Source organism: Antennarius striatus, chromosome 7 (genome assembly GCF_040054535.1).
Source record: "Antennarius striatus isolate MH-2024 chromosome 7, ASM4005453v1, whole genome shotgun sequence".
Classification (NCBI taxonomy): Eukaryota; Metazoa; Chordata; class Actinopteri; order Lophiiformes; family Antennariidae; genus Antennarius; species Antennarius striatus.
The window spans coordinates 21,450,328-21,471,385 of record NC_090782.1 but is presented as its reverse complement, the minus strand read 5'-3'; the positions used below and the strand labels follow the sequence as shown (position 1 = coordinate 21,471,385).

Sequence of the window (21,058 nt, the reverse complement as noted above, 5' to 3'; positions counted from 1 at the left end):
GCTGCGACGAGGCCCCCGCCGACCCTATAACTGACTATCCAGCACTTAAAGACTTAAAAACAAAGGGGGTAATTCGACTCTGCAGAGACGAAACTGTAGCTTGTGTGTCTCCCTGATGGCGGCGCCCGTGTTGATTGACAAATTAGTTAAAGGAAGTAGCTTCCAAAATGTGTAATGACTTGAGGTTGGCGCGGGAGCTCGCTCAGACTTGCTCAGTTTTGTAGTAACAAAGAGATGCGTGTGCAGTAATTATAAAAGGTTTTTCACGCACTGAAACCTTGTAGTTTCATGGGATATTCATTTGACAGAGGTAATGCATCAAGTATGTATTTATTTGGAGTATATTCTTAGGGAAATTTATAACATGAAGTTCAGTGATTTGTCTGACCGCTTATTTCCTTTATTTTAAAATATCTTTTGGTAGCTCAGACTTTGCAGCTGAATTCATCACAATACTTTGACACAATCACTGTGTTCTCCCCTATACTAAGAGTTTGAGGTGGTCATGTGACCAACACTGTGTCTTTGTATGCAAGACTATCATTTTTACTCAGTCTCGACCTGCAAGGTGCCTAAAAACACGGTAATGTGTAATCATCCGTAGTTATTTAACGTCCTCCCGCGGTCCAATGATCCCGCTTTAAAGAAATCCACATTTTGGGAGGAATGCCCGTTCACTTCCTGGCCAGGAGTTAGATGAGAAGATGTCTCTTCCAATATCTGGAGGCTAAGCCAAGAGCTAAGTTTGCTCAGCTTAGCCTGGCCTAACCTGTGTAATTCATGGCGCAATTCAAATAGGATAAAAAACAGTCGTTGTCTCTTAACTACATACATATTTTTTGCAAAAATAAAGTCCCATTGGGGAGTCTGTAATCCAATCAGCTGCAGGTAGCAGAAAGATATAAGGGATGCACTTTACTGAACACCAGCTGCTGCTGCTTTGCAGCATCTGAAATAAGCAGTAAGGGTTTGTGGTGCTGAATGTCCAGCTCAAGGACACTGGGGATGCATGCAGGTTTCTAACCAGGTCCAGCCTGCCCTCCCATCTCCTACGTTTGGGACTCTTTTTTTTTTTTTCGGTCACAATTGGCTCCAAACTCAGACCGTTGGAATAGTGTGAGCTGTATCAAGAAACTCTGGATTATTTTTTTTTTTGTTTTGTTCTGTTTCGCTTTTCCTCCCCTCGGTGCCAGTTTCAACACTGCTGTGGTTGTGCAGGGGCTGGCCAAGGCTGCTGCTGATTTTCTGCACACACAGAGCATCACGTCCATTCAGACCGAGGGGATGACAGGCCCTCTCAAGTTCTGGACGCGCTACTGCTGTGCCACTTCAGCATTCCACCTCAGAATAACACACGGAGGGCTCTGCTGAACGTATTACAGACGTACGGGTTTTGCAATGGAACGCTTCTTGTTTGGATTTGAAACAGTCTTTGTCCCAGTTTATTCTACACACAAGCAAAAATACTGACAACCTACTGAGACTTTCGAAACTTTTGCCCTCTATTTCTTTACCCAACCGGAGTAGACTTGTCATTTTTTTGTGTGTGTCCTTCTGTCTCAAAAGGTGTTTTTTTGTTTTTTTTACCCACACTCTGTCCCACAAATCACTTGTGGTCCCACATAAAACTGAAGAACTGCACACACAGTTACTCCAACAAACCCTATCTCTAACACATGTTTAGCCAAGTCCTCAGCGGGGCTTAATTGCCATCTTGTTGTGGATTCTTTTTAGCAAAGTGCTGATTGATTGGGGATCGGGGCCCTAATATGGCTCATTGGGGACTGGCCCTTTGACATGGCCTGGTCCCAGGGCACCGACACTGTTTGAAACCAGAGCTCTCTATGCAGCCCCCTCTCCCTGTCCCACAATCCTCTCTGCTAAACGCTGCCCAGGTCGGAGGGGGGGGGGTTCATTCGCTCCCAGACGGACGAATGCGAGCGCCCACGTGGGGACTGTCACGATGTGTAGCCAGCTTTAAAGCATTAGCGTCGGCCGCGCCATTACAGTCATTTACATTATTCATAATTAGTTCGGGTGCAAGTCTCTCTTTTTTTGCACGCTTTGCCACACACCACGAGTTTCACACACCCGTCATTATGAACACGGCTTTTTTTTTTTTTTTTTTTACGCCTAGCTTGGACAGGCCCCACTTCCTGTTTCCTGTTTCCCAGAATCCCCTGTGTCTGTCTGTTGGTAATCCTGTTGGCAGGTCTGGTCAAGGTCAGGTCTGGTGAAGTCTTTGCTATAAGGAACTGTGTGTGTGTGTGTGTGTGTGTGTGTGTGTGTGTGTGTGTGTGTGTGTGTCTGAATCACGACTTCTCCCTGAGGGTTACAAGCTCTAGAATGGGGCATGTGGGGCTTCCCTGAACTTTGCCCCTAAGCCTTCCATGAACACACAGACATGCTGGTAAGGAGAGAAAGTGTTCTTTCTTTTGCCCTTACCAGCGGTGCAGGAGAGAGCAGGGGCAAACAGAGGGAGGCAGTTTTACCTGGAGTATTTCTAGGTATAAATAGAGGCTTTTGTTTGGAGTGGCGAGCTGAGAGCACGAGCCAGGGATATGTAGTCGTTTATAGAGCTCAACGGGATCAATGCGGTTCCGTGTAGAGTCTTAATAAACTATGTCCTTCCAGTTAAAGGCGTGTTATCTGCTGGTTTTTATTTACTGGTCCCGGCGCCCCCCCCCCCACTCAATCAACGGTGAACATTTCTGGGTTGTGATGAAGCGTAACGTCAGTTCAGATATATTCCCTGTGAAGACAGGAAGAACACTCGGATGTCTATTTCAGCCAAATACAGAGAATTTGTTCTTGATTTAATTCGATTCTCATTTCTTGACTTCTTGGCATTCACTTTCACCCTTTTTTTTTTTTTGGCTTCCATGGCAACTCCCGAGGGAACTAATCCCTGAAAGAATTCTTACCCCATGGGAACCACACCTGTGGGCAATTGTCAAAAAAACCCAACAACCGCAGCCTTGTTTCACTGAGACATTCTCTGGTATGTACACCTTTCTCTGTGACGGCATGATGGACAAGTGATATGAACTCAGGTCAGAGATGGGAAAGGGAAAGTTCAGTCCTCCAGATTTCTTCTCCCAAATGTGTTTTAAAAAAAGATAAAATCGTTTCCTACGTAAATGATCCGTTATCGGTTGGAACTGGAATTGGTCCCTTGGGGAGTGGAGGTGGTGTTGGGGGCTGGGGGTGTCACCTGGGTGGGCTCTGTCGGTCAGAAATCCACTTCAACCAGCAACCAGACGGATGGAATGACGGCGAAAAGGCGATGACACGCGAGAGGGATCGGTTGTATTTGTGTTGTGTCTGAATGATTTTTATTCCTTTTGTTGAACTTTCTCTCCAGTTTTATTGGATAGAAGCCTGAAAACTAAAGTTCCCACCAGTGTTTTTGTCAGTCAAACGTCCGGCTGATGTAACGATGAGACTTTGTTTTAAATCTGCATCGCCGATCCCTCGTCTGTGTTTCTTTTCTCTTTCCCTTGACTGGTTTTGAGGCCGTTTTTCCTGCTCTGAAACGCCGTCGGGAAGTAAGTTCACACAGACGAGCATGAATCACACACACACACACACACACACACACACATACACAGTTGTAAATATGGCTGACAACTCAAGAGAATGTGTGTGTCTGGCCCTTGTAGTGCCTGAATAATGTGCTGGCTAGTTCCTTTTGTTTTTAAGAGCACAGGAGCCTGTAAATTATCCTCTATTGGACCTTCTGCTGTATTATTGCGTGTCTTTGCAGCTTGTGTGTGGCCCCGGACCTTATTTTATCCATTTGTTTATAAATGTCAAGGTGTGTGTCTGTTCTATGATTTTTGGCAGAGGTATAGCCCTCAAAGTATCCCTTGTTGCACCTTCATCAAGCAATGTCCTTACTGTGTTTCTCCTCGACACCCACAAACCCTCCTGCCTGGACTTTTCGGCGTGTCGGATGTGGGTTCCACGTGTAAGCGGAGAATACAATAAACGTAGTGATCCACGTGGAAAGGGGAACTGTTCCACTCTAGAACTGGGACTAGCTGGTGGGGTAAGAGGTCATTAGTGTTAGAGCTGCATCGGTACGACTTTGTGTAACCGTGAAAGTATCAAAGGTAGACGTCTTGTAATCAGGCCCGAGCCCTTTCTGTTTGTTTTATGTCCTGCAGACACCTTTTGACAGCAGCAGTGTGTAAAGAGGGATTATTTATGGGCTCCACGGTGCGACAGTGTTTTCCTTCCCCCACAATACACGCTGTTAGTGGCTCTTAATCGCTCCCATCAAAGGTTATTCCACTTTTCACCGAAGGCCAAAACTTGTGTTCTAACTTGTTCCCTGGGTTGCGTCCGCCAAAACATGTGTCCTCCTGTCTTTTTTTTTTTTTTTTTAAAAGTGTCTGCCTTTTTGTTTTCAGATCGGGATCTCTGATGTAGGCCGTAAGCTGTCGTAAATCATGCAGAAAAGCGTGCGTGTATGCGTGTGTGTGTGTGTGTGTGTGTGTGTGCGTGCACACGCTTTGAGGGGGGAGTTGCATGCCGTTGAAAAAAGTAGCTTTGCTCTCAGCAATTCTTTCTTTTCCCTTCTTTTGTTTTTCCTGTTATTATTTCCACACACATGTTTCCATGCAGCCTGGAGTCAAATCAAGGAATGCTAATAAGAAAAAAAATAAAAAAAATAAAGGCAGGAATTGTTTTTTTACAGCAACAAAAAATGGAAGGCTGGACTGAAGTTTGAAATATGACTCCCAAATGGAAGAATAAATGATGTACGGACATAATGTGTGTGCTTTTTACGTGATATTTCTTATTTCCAGTTGTTGTTGGAGGTGTCTGTTTCATTAAAGTAAAATAAATAGGTGTCCTTGGAGTAACGGCGCTGGTTTGAACACATAGGAGTCATTCTTCTCCTCCTCCTTCGCTTCCATTATCTCTCCATCTCTCTTTCTCTGTGTCAGTGTTTCTCCTCCTCCCTCCCATCCCATAATTTAACTTTCCCCTGTCTCCGGACTTCCCTATCTATTTATCTTAGTTGTTTTCAGTGATCGCTACAACCGCCGGGTCAGCGATTAGTCAAACAAATCTGCCCCCCCCCCCCCCATCCTTCCTCAACCTCGTCTTCCTGGGGTCCTGGTAATGGATTCTACTGTTCTCCATTTGTTTGTGTGTGTATGTGTCTGCCTAAACACCACTGGGTTTATGTTAGGGTTTAGAAGACATATTACCCCCCCATGGTCCCGCTAATTGACAGGCTGATTGACATCCTCACTCCCCAGCCGCCCCCCCCCCCCTTCCTCCCTACTTCGATACCCTGCAGACCCGAGGGGGGAAGTGATGTCACCGGATCGGGAGCGATGGTGAGGAGTGACGGGACTGACGTCGGGTCCTTCCCTGAATGTGAGCTCACAATGGGGGTGTCAGGCCTGTTATTAAGACTCTCCAGCTCCGTCCACAGCAGTGACACCCAGCCTGTGTGGGCCGACGCCGGGCCTCACGGCAAACACGTCAGCAGTCGACATCAAAACGCCGGCGTTTTCCTCTCTTGAGTCACTCAGTCAGCTCTTTCAGATGAGATTGACACGTCAACACGTATTTACTTTTATTCTCAAATCAGGTGTTTTTAAGCAAGTTTTAACAGATTTTGAGATTCTGGGGAGGAAACCCCCCCCCAAAAAAAGCATTTTAAAATTCAGGCAGCAGAAATAATATCTCTTTGGGATTAAATACAAGAACTGTGTAATTAGCACAAGCAGAGATTTCTCATCTCCACAAACTGCAGGCCGTGTTCAGGCCAGCTCTCATCCTGCATGTAATAACACGGCCCAATGAATGAATGAATGAATGAATGAATGAATGAAGGCATGGGGGGCTGCCAACGGAGGAGGGTAGGGTTGAAAAAAATGGGGGTTGTCATGCTTAAAAAACTTAAAAACTTTTTAAAATGCAATGTAGGGTTTGTTTTTTTGTTGGCTCACAATCCTGCTCTGCTTTGTAAAGACGATCCCTTTCCAGTGTTGTCAGACTTTTCCTCTTTACAGTTGTCGATTTTTAAAAAAAAAATTTTTTGCGATCCGAGAAGCCTTAAAAGTCGTGCGTGTATTCCCCCGTACTGGACTTCCTGGAACGTGTTTTCATTTATTTTCCCGCCGCTGCTGCCAATTGCATTTGTAAACACAGATTTTCACTCTCGGCGTCCAATAGACCGCGGTAAGAGATCAACTATTGGATGCCGAAAGGGTTGCCGCGGCCAGGACGAAGTGTTTTGTAATGATAACAAGGAGTGTGGCCAAACACAGAGGTCTGAATGAACGCTGACGTTCTAACCTTTCATTTATTTACAATATCCAGTGTCAAAATGCACATTTTTCTGTGCAGTCCGTCATCGATAACTCACATGTGTCAAATTCAAGGCCTGGGGGGGTCCAATTGTGGCCCGCCACATCATTTTTATGTGGCCCGTGAGCGCATAAATAGTAAGTGTCTCAAAATAAATAGGTCAAAAAGTGTGCTTTGACCTGAAAATACATTTCCCACAATGCAGTAATTTAACCCATTTTAACTTTGACAAAAACTTTTTAAACAAAGTTAATGTCCCAACTTGCATTTGATGTTATTTTTTATTTATTCTCCTGGATAGTTTGATCCTTGATTGATGGAGTTCTGTGACAAATTAAAAAAGAATTTACGTTATGACAGAACATTAAATTAAATATTTTTTTTCTGTGCAACTGTAATGTTTGTAACTTGAATCAGTAATAAAATTAGTTATTTAACATTAAGTCGTAGTTACGTTTACATGAAGTTACATTTAGTTACTTTTTTTCCCCCAATGCAGTTCTGTTAGCAGTCTCAATAGACAAAGGAAGAACAAAAGCCTTTTTATAAAAAATGTTTTAAATCATCCCAGAACTCACCGACCCTAAATCATCCATGATGTCGTTTCCTTCTTCTGAGAGCTCTGGATCCCTTCAACCCCCCCCCAGTAGAATCCTTCATTGTCAAAGTGTCACGGCTCCTCTGGAGGCCTCCTCCTTATCTCCACTGTAACCCAACGCAGCTCCTTGTTGCCCTTGATCACCGTTCATTCCCAGTGCGCCCGTGGGCCACCGGCAGCCGCAGACCCAGTCAACCTCAACCTCTTGTGGCCGTTTTGACTTCCTGTCAGTGAAGACAAAAAAAAAAAAAGACACTGCTGCCACACATGCGTTCTGAAGCTCATCTGTGGTAAACGTGTGAACGTTCAGGGTTCCACATGCAAAAAAAACAACAACCCTGCCCTACGGTTTGATGCATTTCTGAGAAAAAACAGATCATATGTATATTCTTAGCTTGTGTTGTGATTCTGCGGTGCTGTTTTTAATGCTAGGAATAATCTATATAATGCCGAACAGATTTTGTTTTCTTATTCCGTCCTGGATTTTACTCTCTCAAAAGGAAGCACAGTCTCTTGAGGACAGCGACAAACACGATAGGCCATTGTTTTCTCCCTCTCATCTTCTCTCTGCCCACCCCCGCCCCCCCCAAAAAAACCAAAAAACACCAGTGTTTTTCATTTGTCGCTGGACTCTGTCTGACAACACATGTTCGCAAACACTGAGAAAGCGTGATAGCGAACATTTAAATGCGACTGTGACCTGTGTCGGACCACATTCCTTCGGCGGAGCATGTTATCTTGATTTAATAAGAAAGAAACTAACAGTTTTCTTTTCCTTCTCCTTCCTCCTTATAAATTAATGAATAAATAACATTGAAAGAGTCCTGCTTTGCAGAACTTCAACACTAAAGGCTTGATAAAGGCTTAAATAAAAGATTTTTTTTGAAGGATTGAACACTTTGCTCATTCCCTAAATCTCTCCCCTGGTTTCTTACTATTTTAAAAGTCAACTCAGTTTAGAATTCTATGTTAAAAAAAGATGCCTAACTTCTGTTTTAAAAGAATATTTAAAACCCAAGTCAGGAACAGGAAGGTATCAGGATACAACAGCTGTGACCTCCTGCGGCCAGCAGCTCATCTCCCCTTCACTCGGCACCGACAGCGACTCCTGGAAACAGAACCCTGAAATCTAAAATGTCATCTGGATCCGCCCCCTCTCATCCTCACCCTCAAATCCCATCTTTCTGGGTTCCTTTCCCAACAAAGGGCATTGAGTTTCACGTCGCCTTAACCACAAAACCCATCAAAAAAACCTGTCTAGCCCACAGGTTCTCAGTGAGAAAAAGCCACGTTCATGTGCTGGAGGTGTGAAGATTTGTTCTATGATCAAAGCAGAAACGTAGAGAGGCAGCAGTAAATTTCTGTCGAGGTAAAACTCATTATTTAATTTGGAAGAGGTTTTTTTTTGTGTGTTTTTTTTTACTGTCTTTGAAGGAAACGCTGCACAAAAGGTAGATCCATCATCGAATTCTCAGCTTTGTGTCATTGTGGTAGTCAAAATACAAAAAAAACCCACACACACCCTGTCATCAGTTTGTGGTTAACAGTTTACCATCACAGCCTCCTCTAATTTCACATGGATGCGTGTGCGCAACAATATACAATAAGAAAATATACAAGTAGAATTTAGACAACTGCCTCCAGCTAAGAATCAGCTCTACATGCGCTGGTTTGTAATGTTTGTGCCAAATGTTTTACTGTTCTCTGTCAACGCCCCCATTAGTCCAAGGAAAGTTTTCTTTATCTTCTATTCATGAAAATCTCTGGTGGGATGAATATTCCAGCTTTATTACCCCTTACTTCCTCTCTTTGAAGGGTTTTATTTAACTTTTCCTGCCGTCTTCGTCTCTCTTACCATCCATCCCGCGTTTTTTGGTTTGCGCAAACTCAGCAAGTGTGTGTGATATACACATGGTTTTAGTCAAAGGAAACTTGTCCTGGACCAATCAGGATGCGTTAAAGGAGCCCCCCCCACACACACACCACCACCACCCACCACCACCCTTCCAAACCAGGAGGCAAGGTGCCGTTGCGCACAGGAGCGTAACGCATGTTGACCGTATGGATGTGGATCAGGGTGGTGCTGGGGGGGGGGGCGCTACGCTGAATAAATAATGAGGTTGGAAAAATGTAATTGGACAATCAATCAATGTTCTTAATACTTTGTTTAGGTTTTGCGGCGAGGCTCGCCTTTCTGTTTAGATCTGGATTACAGATCGAGGCTGGGAGGGGAGAAAGCCTCTCCTTGTAATTAACTATTGTAGAACATTACACAGAGGGTGCGTGGCGTTGGTGTGTAAAAGAAAAGGTCTGAACGGCCATGCACTGTTTACACAAATAGCAACCACACTTTGGCTCTTTGGGCCTGGAATGGCTCTTTCTCACACACAGAGAGAGAGAAGCAAACGGATACGCGCAAAAGAAAACGGAAAAGCAGTGATTCGGACATCCGAGATGAGGTCTCTCCTCCCTTTTTCCTCTTTTTACGCGCGTTCCGAGTCATTTCCGCTGCCCTGGCCGGGACACAGAGACTTTATTATGCCTCACAGACACGGCTTTCAATTTAAAAATTCCGTTTTGGAGAATAATGAAAGAAATTAAAATATGTAAAGAGCACCGAGGGGCGATTAGAGATGTGGGCTGAGCCGGTTTTCGGGTGAGGCTGCTCGGACTGCCAGAGTTGTAATTTGGCCTGCGGGAATCTGGCTGCTTTGCGGCGGATGGCTCCTTCTCCCTTGTCATTTGCTTGTCTGTGTGTGGCTTCGTGTTGGTGTGGATGTGTGTGTCCATCATTCTCTGTGACGCACAACCGAACTAAACCTCTGTGCGCACTGGACGCGCTCCAGCTCTCACTTTCTATCCTCGGTGTGTGTGTGTACGTATGTGTTTGAGAGAGTTTGTGTGTTTTCACAGTCCTCAGTTGACTTTTTTTTTTTGTGTTCTCATTGCTATATTTCAATATTTTCAACCTATCAACATTCCCTCACAGGAATCCAACAGTGTTTACAGCGGCTTTTTACGATTTTTACGGCAGAGACGATTTACTCCGAAGTTCCTCGCCGAAGGAAAAATATCTGAATATGTTGTAATTTGTGAGTTTGTGGCTTGATGAAGGGGTGCTAAGCCATCTGAAGACACACCGCAACACGAATTCATTACTACCAATGTCCGCAGTTTGGTAGGAAATGACATAGTCCGAGGATAAAATCTGCTTAAACCTGTATTAGAATATAAATTTAATTATACTATGGCTCATTGGAATGGGCTTTATACAGACCTGTGTGTGTGTGTGCGTGTGTGTGTGTGTGTGTGTGTGTGTGTTCGTGCGTGCGTGCGTACGCGCGCTCCTCCACTATAAATTGCGGTTGCGCCTGGTTTTTAAAGTCCCCATATGGCACGATTTAAAGCGCACGACAGAGTGATGTAACGCTGGGTTAGTTAGCGTGTGGTTTGTGTGCGTGTGTGCGCATGTATGAGCGGGGGTGTGACGAGGGATGAGTAAGGTGAGCGATCAGAAAGGGGGAGAGGAGAGGGGGAGAGAGGAAGAGCTGATGTAAAAAAAAAAAAAAAAAAAAGAGGACACAAAAAAAGACTGAAGGAAGTAACATTTTTTTTTTTTAAACTTTTTATCTCTCACTCTGCTAAATAGAAAGAGTCTAAACTTGACTGGTTCTTTATTTCAGGTTAATGGTTCTTGATCAATTACATTTGCGTCATTACTAATTATAGGCTGCCCTCTAGTGGGATCCTAATGTATTGCACCACATTTGTGCGTCTGGTGGCTTCCAGCTGTTCAACTTCTCTTCCTTTTTTAAATTTTTTTATTTTTTATTCCTGTATGTCTCAGGGAGGATTTTGATGAAGAGGGATTCTGCCAGCCTTACAGAGGTATAGCCTGCGCCCGCTTCATCGGCAACCGCAGCATCTTCGTGGACTCGCTGCAGATGCAGGGCGAGATCGAAACCCAGATCACAGGTGAGGAACACGGCGATGAATGAAAGTGTTTAACCCTCTTGAATTAATTTTTTTTTTCTGTTTCATTCAGATATACACCGATAAAAACACCCCTGTGTTTACATTAGATGCATGCCATCAGCTGCAAAGTTGTCCGTCTGTTGTTTGTCAGGACGAACTACTGGTAGTTATTCCCTCCTTGGGGTTTCATGTCTGACAAGGGAAGAAAAAAAACATCTGACGGCCTGCTTTACATCCAGCGGGTTTCACCAGTTCAGCAGTCATTGAATGCTCCCTCTGTCTCGATGAGCGATTTTGTCCTCAGTCACCAGGACTGATGGAGCCACGTACACTAAACCAATGAAAACCAGCTGCCAATGAGCTCCGTTCAGTCGGTAAACCCTAACCAATATGCAGTAGTAAGTAAACAGCATGCTGTTCGTGGAGTTTAGAGGAAGTACAGTGGGGATCGCCGGTCGGTACCGCAGTTGACCTTCGGGCTGTTTGATGTTGTATCCCAGTTGTGTGTGTGTGTGTGTGTGTGTGTGTGTGTGTGTGTGTGTGTGTGTGTGTGTGCTGCTGTGTTTCTGCTCGGTGTGTTTGCATGCATGCGTCCTCAGAGGCTACTTTAATGCTCATGTTATTGATTACATCCATGCAGCTGTCACCCCCCCCCCCCCAGACAGTTCAGGAACAACGGGCCCACGAACTCCTGAGTTCAATGTGAAACATCAAGGACAAGTCATCATGTAGATTTACAGCGCCACGGGGTTGTAATAGTCCTACAGTAGGACTGTAAATCATACATTTCATACCCAGATATTCCGCATACGGTAGTTATTCACCATCCTAAATGCAATCTTACTCTCACTGATCTTTAATAGGAACTTTATCCAAGCAGCATGTGCTGTGAAAGAGTTTGGGCCGCTGCCAGGTTATGTTATCCGCATCATAATCGCTTGTCTTCCCACCGCCACCCCCCGCTGTGGAGCTGCTTAAGTGATGATCACAAGAGCAGGAAAGAACACATTTGCAGCAACTGTGCGGTTCGACATTGAATCATGTCTTTCGAGATGCAGCTCCCTTTTCCGTCTTCTTCGTGTTCCGTCTTGATGAAGGCGGAACGAGCGTTGACAGGAGCCTTAAGTTTCGAGCTCAAACTCCTCTCCTTCCAGCCGCCTTCACCATGATCGGGACGTCCAACCACCTGTCCGATCGCTGCTCCCAGTTCGCCATCCCGTCTCTCTGCCACTTCGCCTTCCCCACATGCGACCGCAGCTCCGGCGCCGACAAACCTCGGGACTTGTGCAAGGACGAGTGCGAGATCCTGGAGAACGACCTGTGTAAGACGGAGTACATCATCGCCCGCTCCAACCCCATCATCCTGAAGAGACTCAAACTGCCCAACTGCGAGGACCTGGCCGCCTCCGACAGCCCCGAGGCCGCCAACTGCCTGAGGATCGGCATCCCCATGGCAGAGCCCATCAACAAGAGTAAGACCTCCTTTAAAACTCACAGTCTAGTTTGCTGAATCAGCAGAAATAGCGATAGTTTTTATTGTCATTATTTGATTTGTGGGTTGTTGGAATGAAGTTGGGGTTCGAGTTGTGACACCGAACCCTAACTCCACTGTAATGTGTTATATGCCTGAAGCCCAATGCCACATCAGCATAATGGCTGTCCTCCAGGGGCCAGATGTACCTAAAAAAAATGTAAATATAACTTAAAGTAATTTAAAATAAACGTAACTACTCTTTAATATTAAATAACCCTAAATTTATTACTTATTAAAGTTACAAAAAATTAGTTACTCAGAAAAAAAAAAGTTTGCTTGTTGCTCTGTTTTAACATAAATCCTTAAATTTGTCAGGTGAATTAAACCCACAGAAGTCCATCAATCAAGGATCAAACTATCAAGTCAATAAAGAAAAATAACCTCAAACACAAGTTAAGATATTAACTTTGGTGAAAATGTTTTGATGAAAGCTAAAATGGGTTTATTTACTGCACTGTGGGAAATAGAATAGAATAGAAAGCCTTTATTGTCACTATACGTAGTACAATGAGATTTTGGGTAACTCCTTGCAGTACAATAATTTAACCAAGTAGAAAGAGTAAAGAATAAAATACAAGTATATACAATCGTTACGCTATCGATTAAATTAAATGTAGTTTTTGGTCAAAGCACACTGTTGAACTAAATTGTTTTCTGCAGTAAAAGGCACACTGGACTTCAATGAATGGCACATTTAAATTGTTTTTCATATATACTGAGCACTGGATTATAAGGCGCATCGTCTGTTTTTGAGAACATTAAAGGTTTTAGGTGCGCCTTAAAGTGCGGAAAACATTGTATTTATTTTTTGACACTGACCTTTTATGCTCTCGCGGGCCGCGTAAAATGGTGTGGCGGGCCACATTTGGCCCCCGGGCCTTTGAATTCGACACATGCGACCTTGCAGATCACTGGAAAGCCCCATCTTTCCTCCAGATCACAAATGCTACAACAGCAGCGGGGCGGACTACAGGGGGACGGTCAGCGTCACCAAGTCGGGGCGCCAGTGTCAGCCGTGGAACTCCCAGTACCCCCACAGCCACAGCTACCTCGCCGTCCGCTACCCGGAGCTGAACGGGGGCCACTCCTACTGCCGTAACCCCGGCAACAAACACGAGGCCCCCTGGTGCTTCACGCTGGACGAGGGGGTCCGCATGGAGCTCTGCGACATCGCCATCTGTGGTGAGGAGTTCACTCGTGGGATTATAACGCTATCTTAGAGTTAATATCTCAGATTAATCTCAACGCCCCCCCCCCCCTCTCCCTCCATCCCTGCAGACCATAAAGACAAATCTGGCGGCAGCAGCATGGAGATCCTGTACATCCTGGTCCCCAGCGTGGCCATCCCTCTGGCCATCGCCTTGCTCTTCTTCTTCATTTGCGTGTGCCGCAACAACCAGAAGTCCTCCAGGCCTCCGGCCCCCCGCCAGCCCAAACCGGTGCGAGGACAAAACGTGGAGATGTCCATGCTGACCACCGCGTACAAGCCGAAGGTAGAGTTAACATTTAGAACACTAGAAATTAAAACTAAAAGGACTCGTCCTCACTGGGTCCACACCCGTCCGGACTACAGGAAGTAGTCAAAACGCCCCCGCGACCTCTCCGGGGTCATGCCGGGCTTTTTCTGGCTGGAGCGTGCGCACTTTGTGGAAACAACCTGTCTGAGACGGAGCTTCAGATCTCTATCACCAGTGCTCAGCGGCTCCAGGAATGTCCCCCCCCCACCTCGCCCCACCCTCACACTCCTCCCCCAGCCCCCCCTGCTCACACGTAATCCATCTCTCCCTTTGTTGCTCTTACTCTGTCTATCCCTCCATCCCCTTTACCCCTGTATCGCATTTCTTTCAAGGTCTCTCAGTCAGTCATATCATGTCTGTTTATCTTTTTCCACATAATTTTGGACGTTATGGTGATGGTGGTGGTGGTGGGGGGGGGGGTAAGGATCTGGGGGTTGGGGAGTGGGGGTGTTATCTAGACACTGCATGTGAGGCTGATGCGTATAATATTACTGACGACAGCTGTAGAAAGAACCGCAAAACGTCAGAAGTCATCAATACCCACGGCTCATTTGTGTGTTTTATTATATATATTTTGTCTTTTTTGCGACGGGGGAAAAAAAATTCCGTCTCTCGTCGCCGTGAGACGACTGTCCCGCAAAAGTAACGGAAGATCGAAGATCGGCACAAGAAGGGCTTTAAATGTGGCTCAGGCTGTAAAAACATCCCTTCTGTCATTTGAACCCTTTTTTTGCCGTTTTTCCTTCCCCGACGTCTCTCGTCCTCAACCGTGTGCTGGATTAGGGGTAAGGCTCCTTACCCAGCAGGCTTTGCCGTAGGTTGCCTGTGACAATTCATTTAGGCACAAACACACACACACACACACACACACACACACACACACACACACACACACTCACAAACCTGCTGTGAGCGAGAGGAGGATCTGAGGGTTTGGGTGTGGGGGGGAAATGAAGGGGTAAAACAAACCCGTAACTAAAAACATCTGTGTCTCTCATAATATCAGTCGGCCCCCACACTCTCCTCCGGACGCGCGCACCCCCCCCCCCTCCCCCTAGAGATCATATAGGACTGGGTGTCTCTCATGTTCACTGAGGAATTTCATTATTCATCTCTGGGTTCCTGGAATCTGAAAATCTCTGCCAACCTCGCCACACTTTTTATCTACGAGTGTGGTTTTACACACACACACACACACACACACACACACACACACACACACACACACACACACACACACGCAAACACACACATAAACATACAAACACACACACATGCAGACTTGGCCACTAATCTCTTGTTAGTGTTAAGAATAATATATTTGGAATGTTGTCTGTGGTTTTCAGTTTCTTGTGGTTGTTGTTTTTTTTTTAACCAAATCTTTTACCGTTCAACAATTTTTACATTTTTATCACAGTTAAAAAAAAAAAAGAGGATTTTTTTTAAATTCAGGGATTGCCTTAAAGTTATTAACATTATTTTGGTTTCATAATTTTGTATTTTAATGTAACTAAAAAGATTTAAATCCATGCTTTAAAAAGGAGTGAATTATAATCCCAGTTTAGAAGTTCATTATAGACATAGAGACATAAATACTGTATCAATACAATATTAATACAGTATTAATACCTCACAAAGACCGATAACACCGTTTCTCTTATTCCTGCAGCCCATTCCATTATTTTATTCTCGTAAGAGAATTAATTTTATTGTTCCTAAAAGCCGTTTTAGCCATCAGTTCAGTGACATTTAAAGCCGCAATTTTGTTACCCGGACTTAGTGATTTCCTCACATCGCTTTCCAAACGCTTAAAGGGGGAGTCATTAGGAGTTGATGTAATGGACTGCAGTCCGATTATGACGATTACCGACTCTCCGGGCTGCGCTTTCATCTTTGTATAAATTCAAACACGTCCTTTAATGTCATATCAGGCCAGCTCGCCCGCCTTCGGAACTCTTGTGTCGGCGTTCCAGTTTTTCCATATAAGGCTGAAGGTTAAGGAAAGATGACCGGCCTAACAAAGCAAATGATGATGTCACTTTTCCGTCTTGACTTCTCTCTGCAGAGCAAAGCCAAAGAGCTTCCCCTGTCGGCCGTGCGTTTCATGGAGGAACTGGGGGAGTGCTCTTTAGGGAAGATCTACAAGGGTCACCTGTACCTGCCGGGGATGGACCAGGCTCAGCTGGTGGCCATAAAGACGGTGAAGGACGTCACCAGCACCCAGCAGTGGAGCGAATTCCAGCAGGTACGCTCCAGAATCTCTTCTTCCCACGCTATAAATTCACTGTTTAAGTTTGACAATTCTGAAAAATGTGCGTATTATACCGATGGGGGAGGATTTATTATAAAAGACATCTCTTCTAGCTGGCAGATGTGTTTGAGGTATGGAAACTGAAGCTGGTGCTGAAGCGCTGGAAAAATCTTTTTTTTCCCACAAGAGTTGAAGCATGACTTGGTATATTTGCACAGAAGGGAAATAAAACAGACTGTATACGGTGAAAAATCACCGAACAGCAGATTAATTCACTGAAATACTTCATAAAATAAACTGTAGCCTCCGCCAGATTATCTGGATAAATTTAGACGCTAAACTGGAATGAAATAGACGAATCACTACAAACTTCTTCTCGTCTTTTTGCGTTTCAAACACTCCCAACGAACATCTTCACTCGCGTTAAACTCGCCTGTTGTTTCCCGTTTTAGGAGGCCGCCGTGCTGACGGAGCTGCAGCACCCCAACGTGGTGTGCCTGCTGGGGGTGGTGACCCAGGAGCAGCCCGTCTGCATGCTGTTTGAGTTTTTACCCCAGGGGGACCTCCACGAGTTCCTCATCATGCGCTCGCCGCACTCGGACGTCGGCTGCAGCAGCGACGAGGACGGAACGGTGAAATCCAGCCTGGATCACGGAGACTTCCTTCACATGGCGATCCAGGTGTGGACCCGGTCTGTCGTTGCCTCGATGCTGCTTCACGACTTACATCATCGCTTTCTTCCCAGGTGACTGCAGGGATGGAGTACCTGGCCAGCCACTGCTACGTCCACAAAGACCTCGCAGCTCGGAATATCCTGGTGGGCGAACAGCTCCACGTCAAGATCTCCGACCTGGGTCTGTCCAGAGAGATCTACTCGTCCGACTACTACTGCCTCCAGCCCAAAACGTTGCTCCCCATCCGCTGGATGCCCCCCGAGGCCATCGCCTATGGCAAATTCACCACCGACTCCGACGTCTGGTCGTTTGGGGTGGTGCTGTGGGAGATCTTCAGTTACGGTCTGCAGCCCTATTACGGTTTCTCCAACCAGGAAGTGATGGAGATGGTGCGGAAAAGGCAGCTCCTGCCCTGCCCTGAGGACTGTCCCCCCAGGTAGGGTCGATGATGTCACCGATTTTGTTTTTTTTTAATCCATATCTTGTGTGTTGAAGACAAAGAACGTTGTCATCTGAACTTAAAGACAACCATCGTGTGTCCAGCGACAGCTTTTGGTTTGTAGTGAGCTAAAGAAAAACAACTGTTGCATCTGTTTTCTACTGTTTGTAGCGACGCGACAGGAAATATGAAACTGCTTTCTGTCCCCCAGGTTTTATGGCTTGATGACTGAATGCTGGCAGGAGGGGCCGGCGCGTCGGCCTCGCTTTAAAGACATCCACGTCCGCCTGCGAGCCTGGGAAGGCATGTCTTCCCACGCCAGCTCCAGCACGCCCTCTGGTGGCGGCGGAGGCAACGCCACCACCCAGACCACCTCTCTCAGTGCCAGCCCCATCAGCAACCTCAGCAACCCGCGCTACGCCACTGCCGCGGGGTACCTCTACCCGGCTCAGGCAATTTCCCCCCCCGGGGGTCAGATGGCGCCGATTACAGCCTGGACCCCCGTGGCCGTGCCCCAAACCCACCAGCGCTTCATCCCCGTCAACGGATACCCCATCCCGCCGGGATACGCCGCCTTCCCGGCGCACTTCCCTGCCCCCGTCCCACCCACCAGAGTCATCCAGCACCACCTGCCCCCTCCCAAAAGCCGCTCCCCCAGCAGCGCCAGCGGCTCCACCAGCACGGGCCACGTGAGCGGCGTGCCTTCCACCACGGGCTCCAACCACGACGCCAACACGCCGCTGCTCTCCCACTGCATCATGCCGGGGAACGGAGGGGGGTCGCCTCAGGTGTACGGACAAGTCTCCCTGAAGGGGGTGGGTCAGCTGGAGCACGCGTCGCAAACGTCGGCGCTGCTCGCCGCCGATTCCGACGTACTGATGTATAACGACTCGGTCATCGCCGCTGACCTGTAGAGAGACGCTCACACACACTCCTCCTGCCGGGGGCCCACATCTGAGACGTTTAGCCTCCGACCCAGTCCCACCAGTCCACTCGGGTCACAGGGGACACCCAAAACAAACTGGCGCGTATGCAAATTTTGGGTGCGCAAAGAAACACTGCCTCAGCTACGCAAGTATATACACAACTTTCTGACTTTTTTTTATTTTTATGCCTTATTGTTAAAAACGTACTTTTACTACCACGGTTTGAGAATGTTGTGTTGTTTTATTTTAATCTCTGTGTAAATACGGTACATAAGTCCTGAATCGATGAATTGAAATACAAAGATATATATTCAGAAGAACTTTTTTTTTATTAAGGAGAAGAAAAAAAATATAATAAAGGTGAAAAAGGTCGCGAGTTCATCTGACAGCAAAAAAATAAATTAAAAAAAAAAGTTCCTGAGACAACAATCTGGTTAAAGACGTGAAGGAAACGCTCCACATTCATACTATGACTGTTTCAGGGGGGGGGGGGGGGTTACAGCAAGGGGTGTGACCCACTTGTTTCTGGGAGGAAACAGAAAGTGAACAAACAGGAAGTTGAAGAAGGCCGGCGGCAGCGAACTGCTCCCCCATCATAGCTGCTTGGGATTTCAAAATAAAGCAGAGCGGCTGCAGGTCCACTTCCTCCTCCTCCTCCTCCTCCTCCTCCTCCTCCTCCTCCTCCTCCGGCAGGATCGTTTTGACACAAGATCTCTTTTCGGAAATGACACCTGAATGTCTTTTTCTTTTTTTTTTGCAACCTGGACGTGAGAATCTTAACGCTTTTTTTGTAACACGGACACGCACCTCCTTGCCTTCCTGTAATCTCAGCTCGATGATTTCCAGCCTCTCGCCTTCACAGGTGAGTTTTTGCTCCTTTCACACTGACTCTCTGCCCTCTGAGCAGACATGGCATTTAGTTTTTAAACGCTGGCTGCGGCGGGGGCTTCCCTATGGATCTACAAATGAAATCACACGGCGCTCATATCCTCCTAAACTGGACCGGACTCAGGGCAGACACTTCATTTACCGCATGAAGGGCCGGGGTCGGTTTACCGTCAGCGGTCTCAGCCGAGCACGGCCCTCACGAAAGAATGTTTTTATTGTAAATTGGATATGGTGTTTTGTTTTTTCCAGTATTTTTTTTTTTTTAATTTTGAAGGAATATTTTATTCACAGGGTTTTTTGTTTTGGTTTTTGTTCTTTCTTTTGCTTGTTTTTCAGCATCTGTCTTTAAAAAAAAAAAAAAAGAAGACGTGGTGGGTTTAAAGCGCATGAGGCTCATGGTAAATAATGGTCACATCGGAAAAAATTAACCTTATTGTGTTTTTGTTTTCCACAACCTCCATAATGTACATAAAAACCCCTATGAATACGTGCTGCCTACATTTCTGCTCACTGTGCTTTTAATAAGAAGGGTTCACCGAAATGATCATTTCCATGAGGGATTTGTCCTTTATTTCACTTCTTTGTCCATTAATCTCATCTAAATTCATATTTCCCATGTCAAGTAGCAGTTCATGCAGGATTCAGTCTTTTGATGCACTTTCTCAAATGTCCTTTTGTGATATGAAGAAGTTTGTGTGTTTGGTCTCAGTCCTGTCACACGCATGATGACAATCATCGCTTTTAAATGGGCGTTAAAAGTGTCAGTAGCATGCCGTCTTTTGTTTCTATTTAAATATGATCATCAGATATACGTGATGCAGAGGAACAATGAGTGCAGAGCAGAGAGCAGTGCCTTTTAAAAAAAAAAAAAAAATCATATTTGTAAAATGCAGATGTTGGTTCATTTTACCCATAAACCCTGAGGATCGCGGCTAGCGCTCCTATTTGCTGCGGACTGAATTGAGACTGTACTTTACCCTGACATGTCTTATTTTTAACCAAATGTAATCAACAGAGGCAGATTGCCTGCCAGAGAGAAATGAAGGGAAATGTCAAAACCCATCCAGGATTATTTGAAACAACCCTTGAGTTTTTATTTCATCGCTGCCTTTTGTCTGTGTACTTTATTGTTTTGTTCTTCTGCAGATGAGCTACCTTAGCAACCGACTCTGTTCATGTGGCCTCCAGGATTTATGCGTACTTTAATACAGTGTAAAAACCACTTGTACACTAGACTGTGAATCTTACTCAAGTTTAGGTATTTTTGTATTTGGCAAAAAAAAAAAAATCATTATTGTGCCTTTTTGTTGTATTCAAGATCATTTCTATTTCAGTAACAGTGTACCCAATACAGAAGGTTTACGTGTTTATCCTTTTGAACGAGAGGCCTTGTCTTTTGTATTTTGTCTCAACATTTTTTTGCACAGATGTTTTGTATTTGCAAAATCATTTATTAAATGATGTTGCTTGGTTAATCGTGAGCTCAAAGTCATTATTAAACCGAAGGGTTTCGGGAAATTATGGTGACCAGAATTGCGATGGTAGAAAAACCCCACTAGATGTCGCTCAATCACAATACAGTATAATCTATCATTTGTGCCCTCGTTGTATTAACCGCTACCGACCAGCAGATGGCGATCTTCAGTTGTTTGGTGGACCTGAGCCACACAGCAGCTGGAAAAAATATTAGTTCAACAAGAATTAGAAAAAATGTGGAGAAGTAACCCTTCTGTATTTGTGTTCCCTGCACACTAGAGGGCTCATTGTTCACTGAAAGAACTAAAACATCTTAAAATGAATTAGAACTCCGATGAGTGGGTATTTACAGTACGTACATGCAAAATGACACACATGTTGAGTTAAATTAATATATGAGCAATTTCTTATGGCTTTTTGATTTCGTTTGATTCACAAAAATACTCT

General features: G+C 45.4%; 1 protein-coding gene across 4 annotated transcripts in view; it reads left to right on the top strand.

Annotated features, from left to right (window-relative positions):
- ror1 (receptor tyrosine kinase-like orphan receptor 1) overlaps nt 1-20,616 on the top strand; it is a 95,539-nt gene extending 74,923 nt beyond the window's left edge. For 3 of the 4 annotated variants that reach the window (XM_068320158.1, XM_068320157.1, XM_068320159.1), the window contains 8 exons: nt 10,779-10,906; nt 12,061-12,378; nt 13,377-13,622; nt 13,719-13,933; nt 16,023-16,202; nt 16,661-16,888; nt 16,954-17,318; nt 17,533-20,616. In XM_068320158.1, coding sequence (XP_068176259.1) covers nt 10,779-10,906; nt 12,061-12,378; nt 13,377-13,622; nt 13,719-13,933; nt 16,023-16,202; nt 16,661-16,888; nt 16,954-17,318; nt 17,533-18,235 — 2,383 coding nt within the window. In that variant the 3' untranslated portion in view covers nt 18,236-20,616. Of the gene's footprint in view, nt 1-9,528; nt 9,588-10,778; nt 10,907-12,060; nt 12,379-13,376; nt 13,623-13,718; nt 13,934-16,022; nt 16,203-16,660; nt 16,889-16,953; nt 17,319-17,532 lie in introns of those variants that run through there. The other variant, XM_068320160.1, reaches the window with a different exon arrangement.
- The last annotated feature ends 442 nt before the right edge of the window (nt 20,617-21,058 follow it).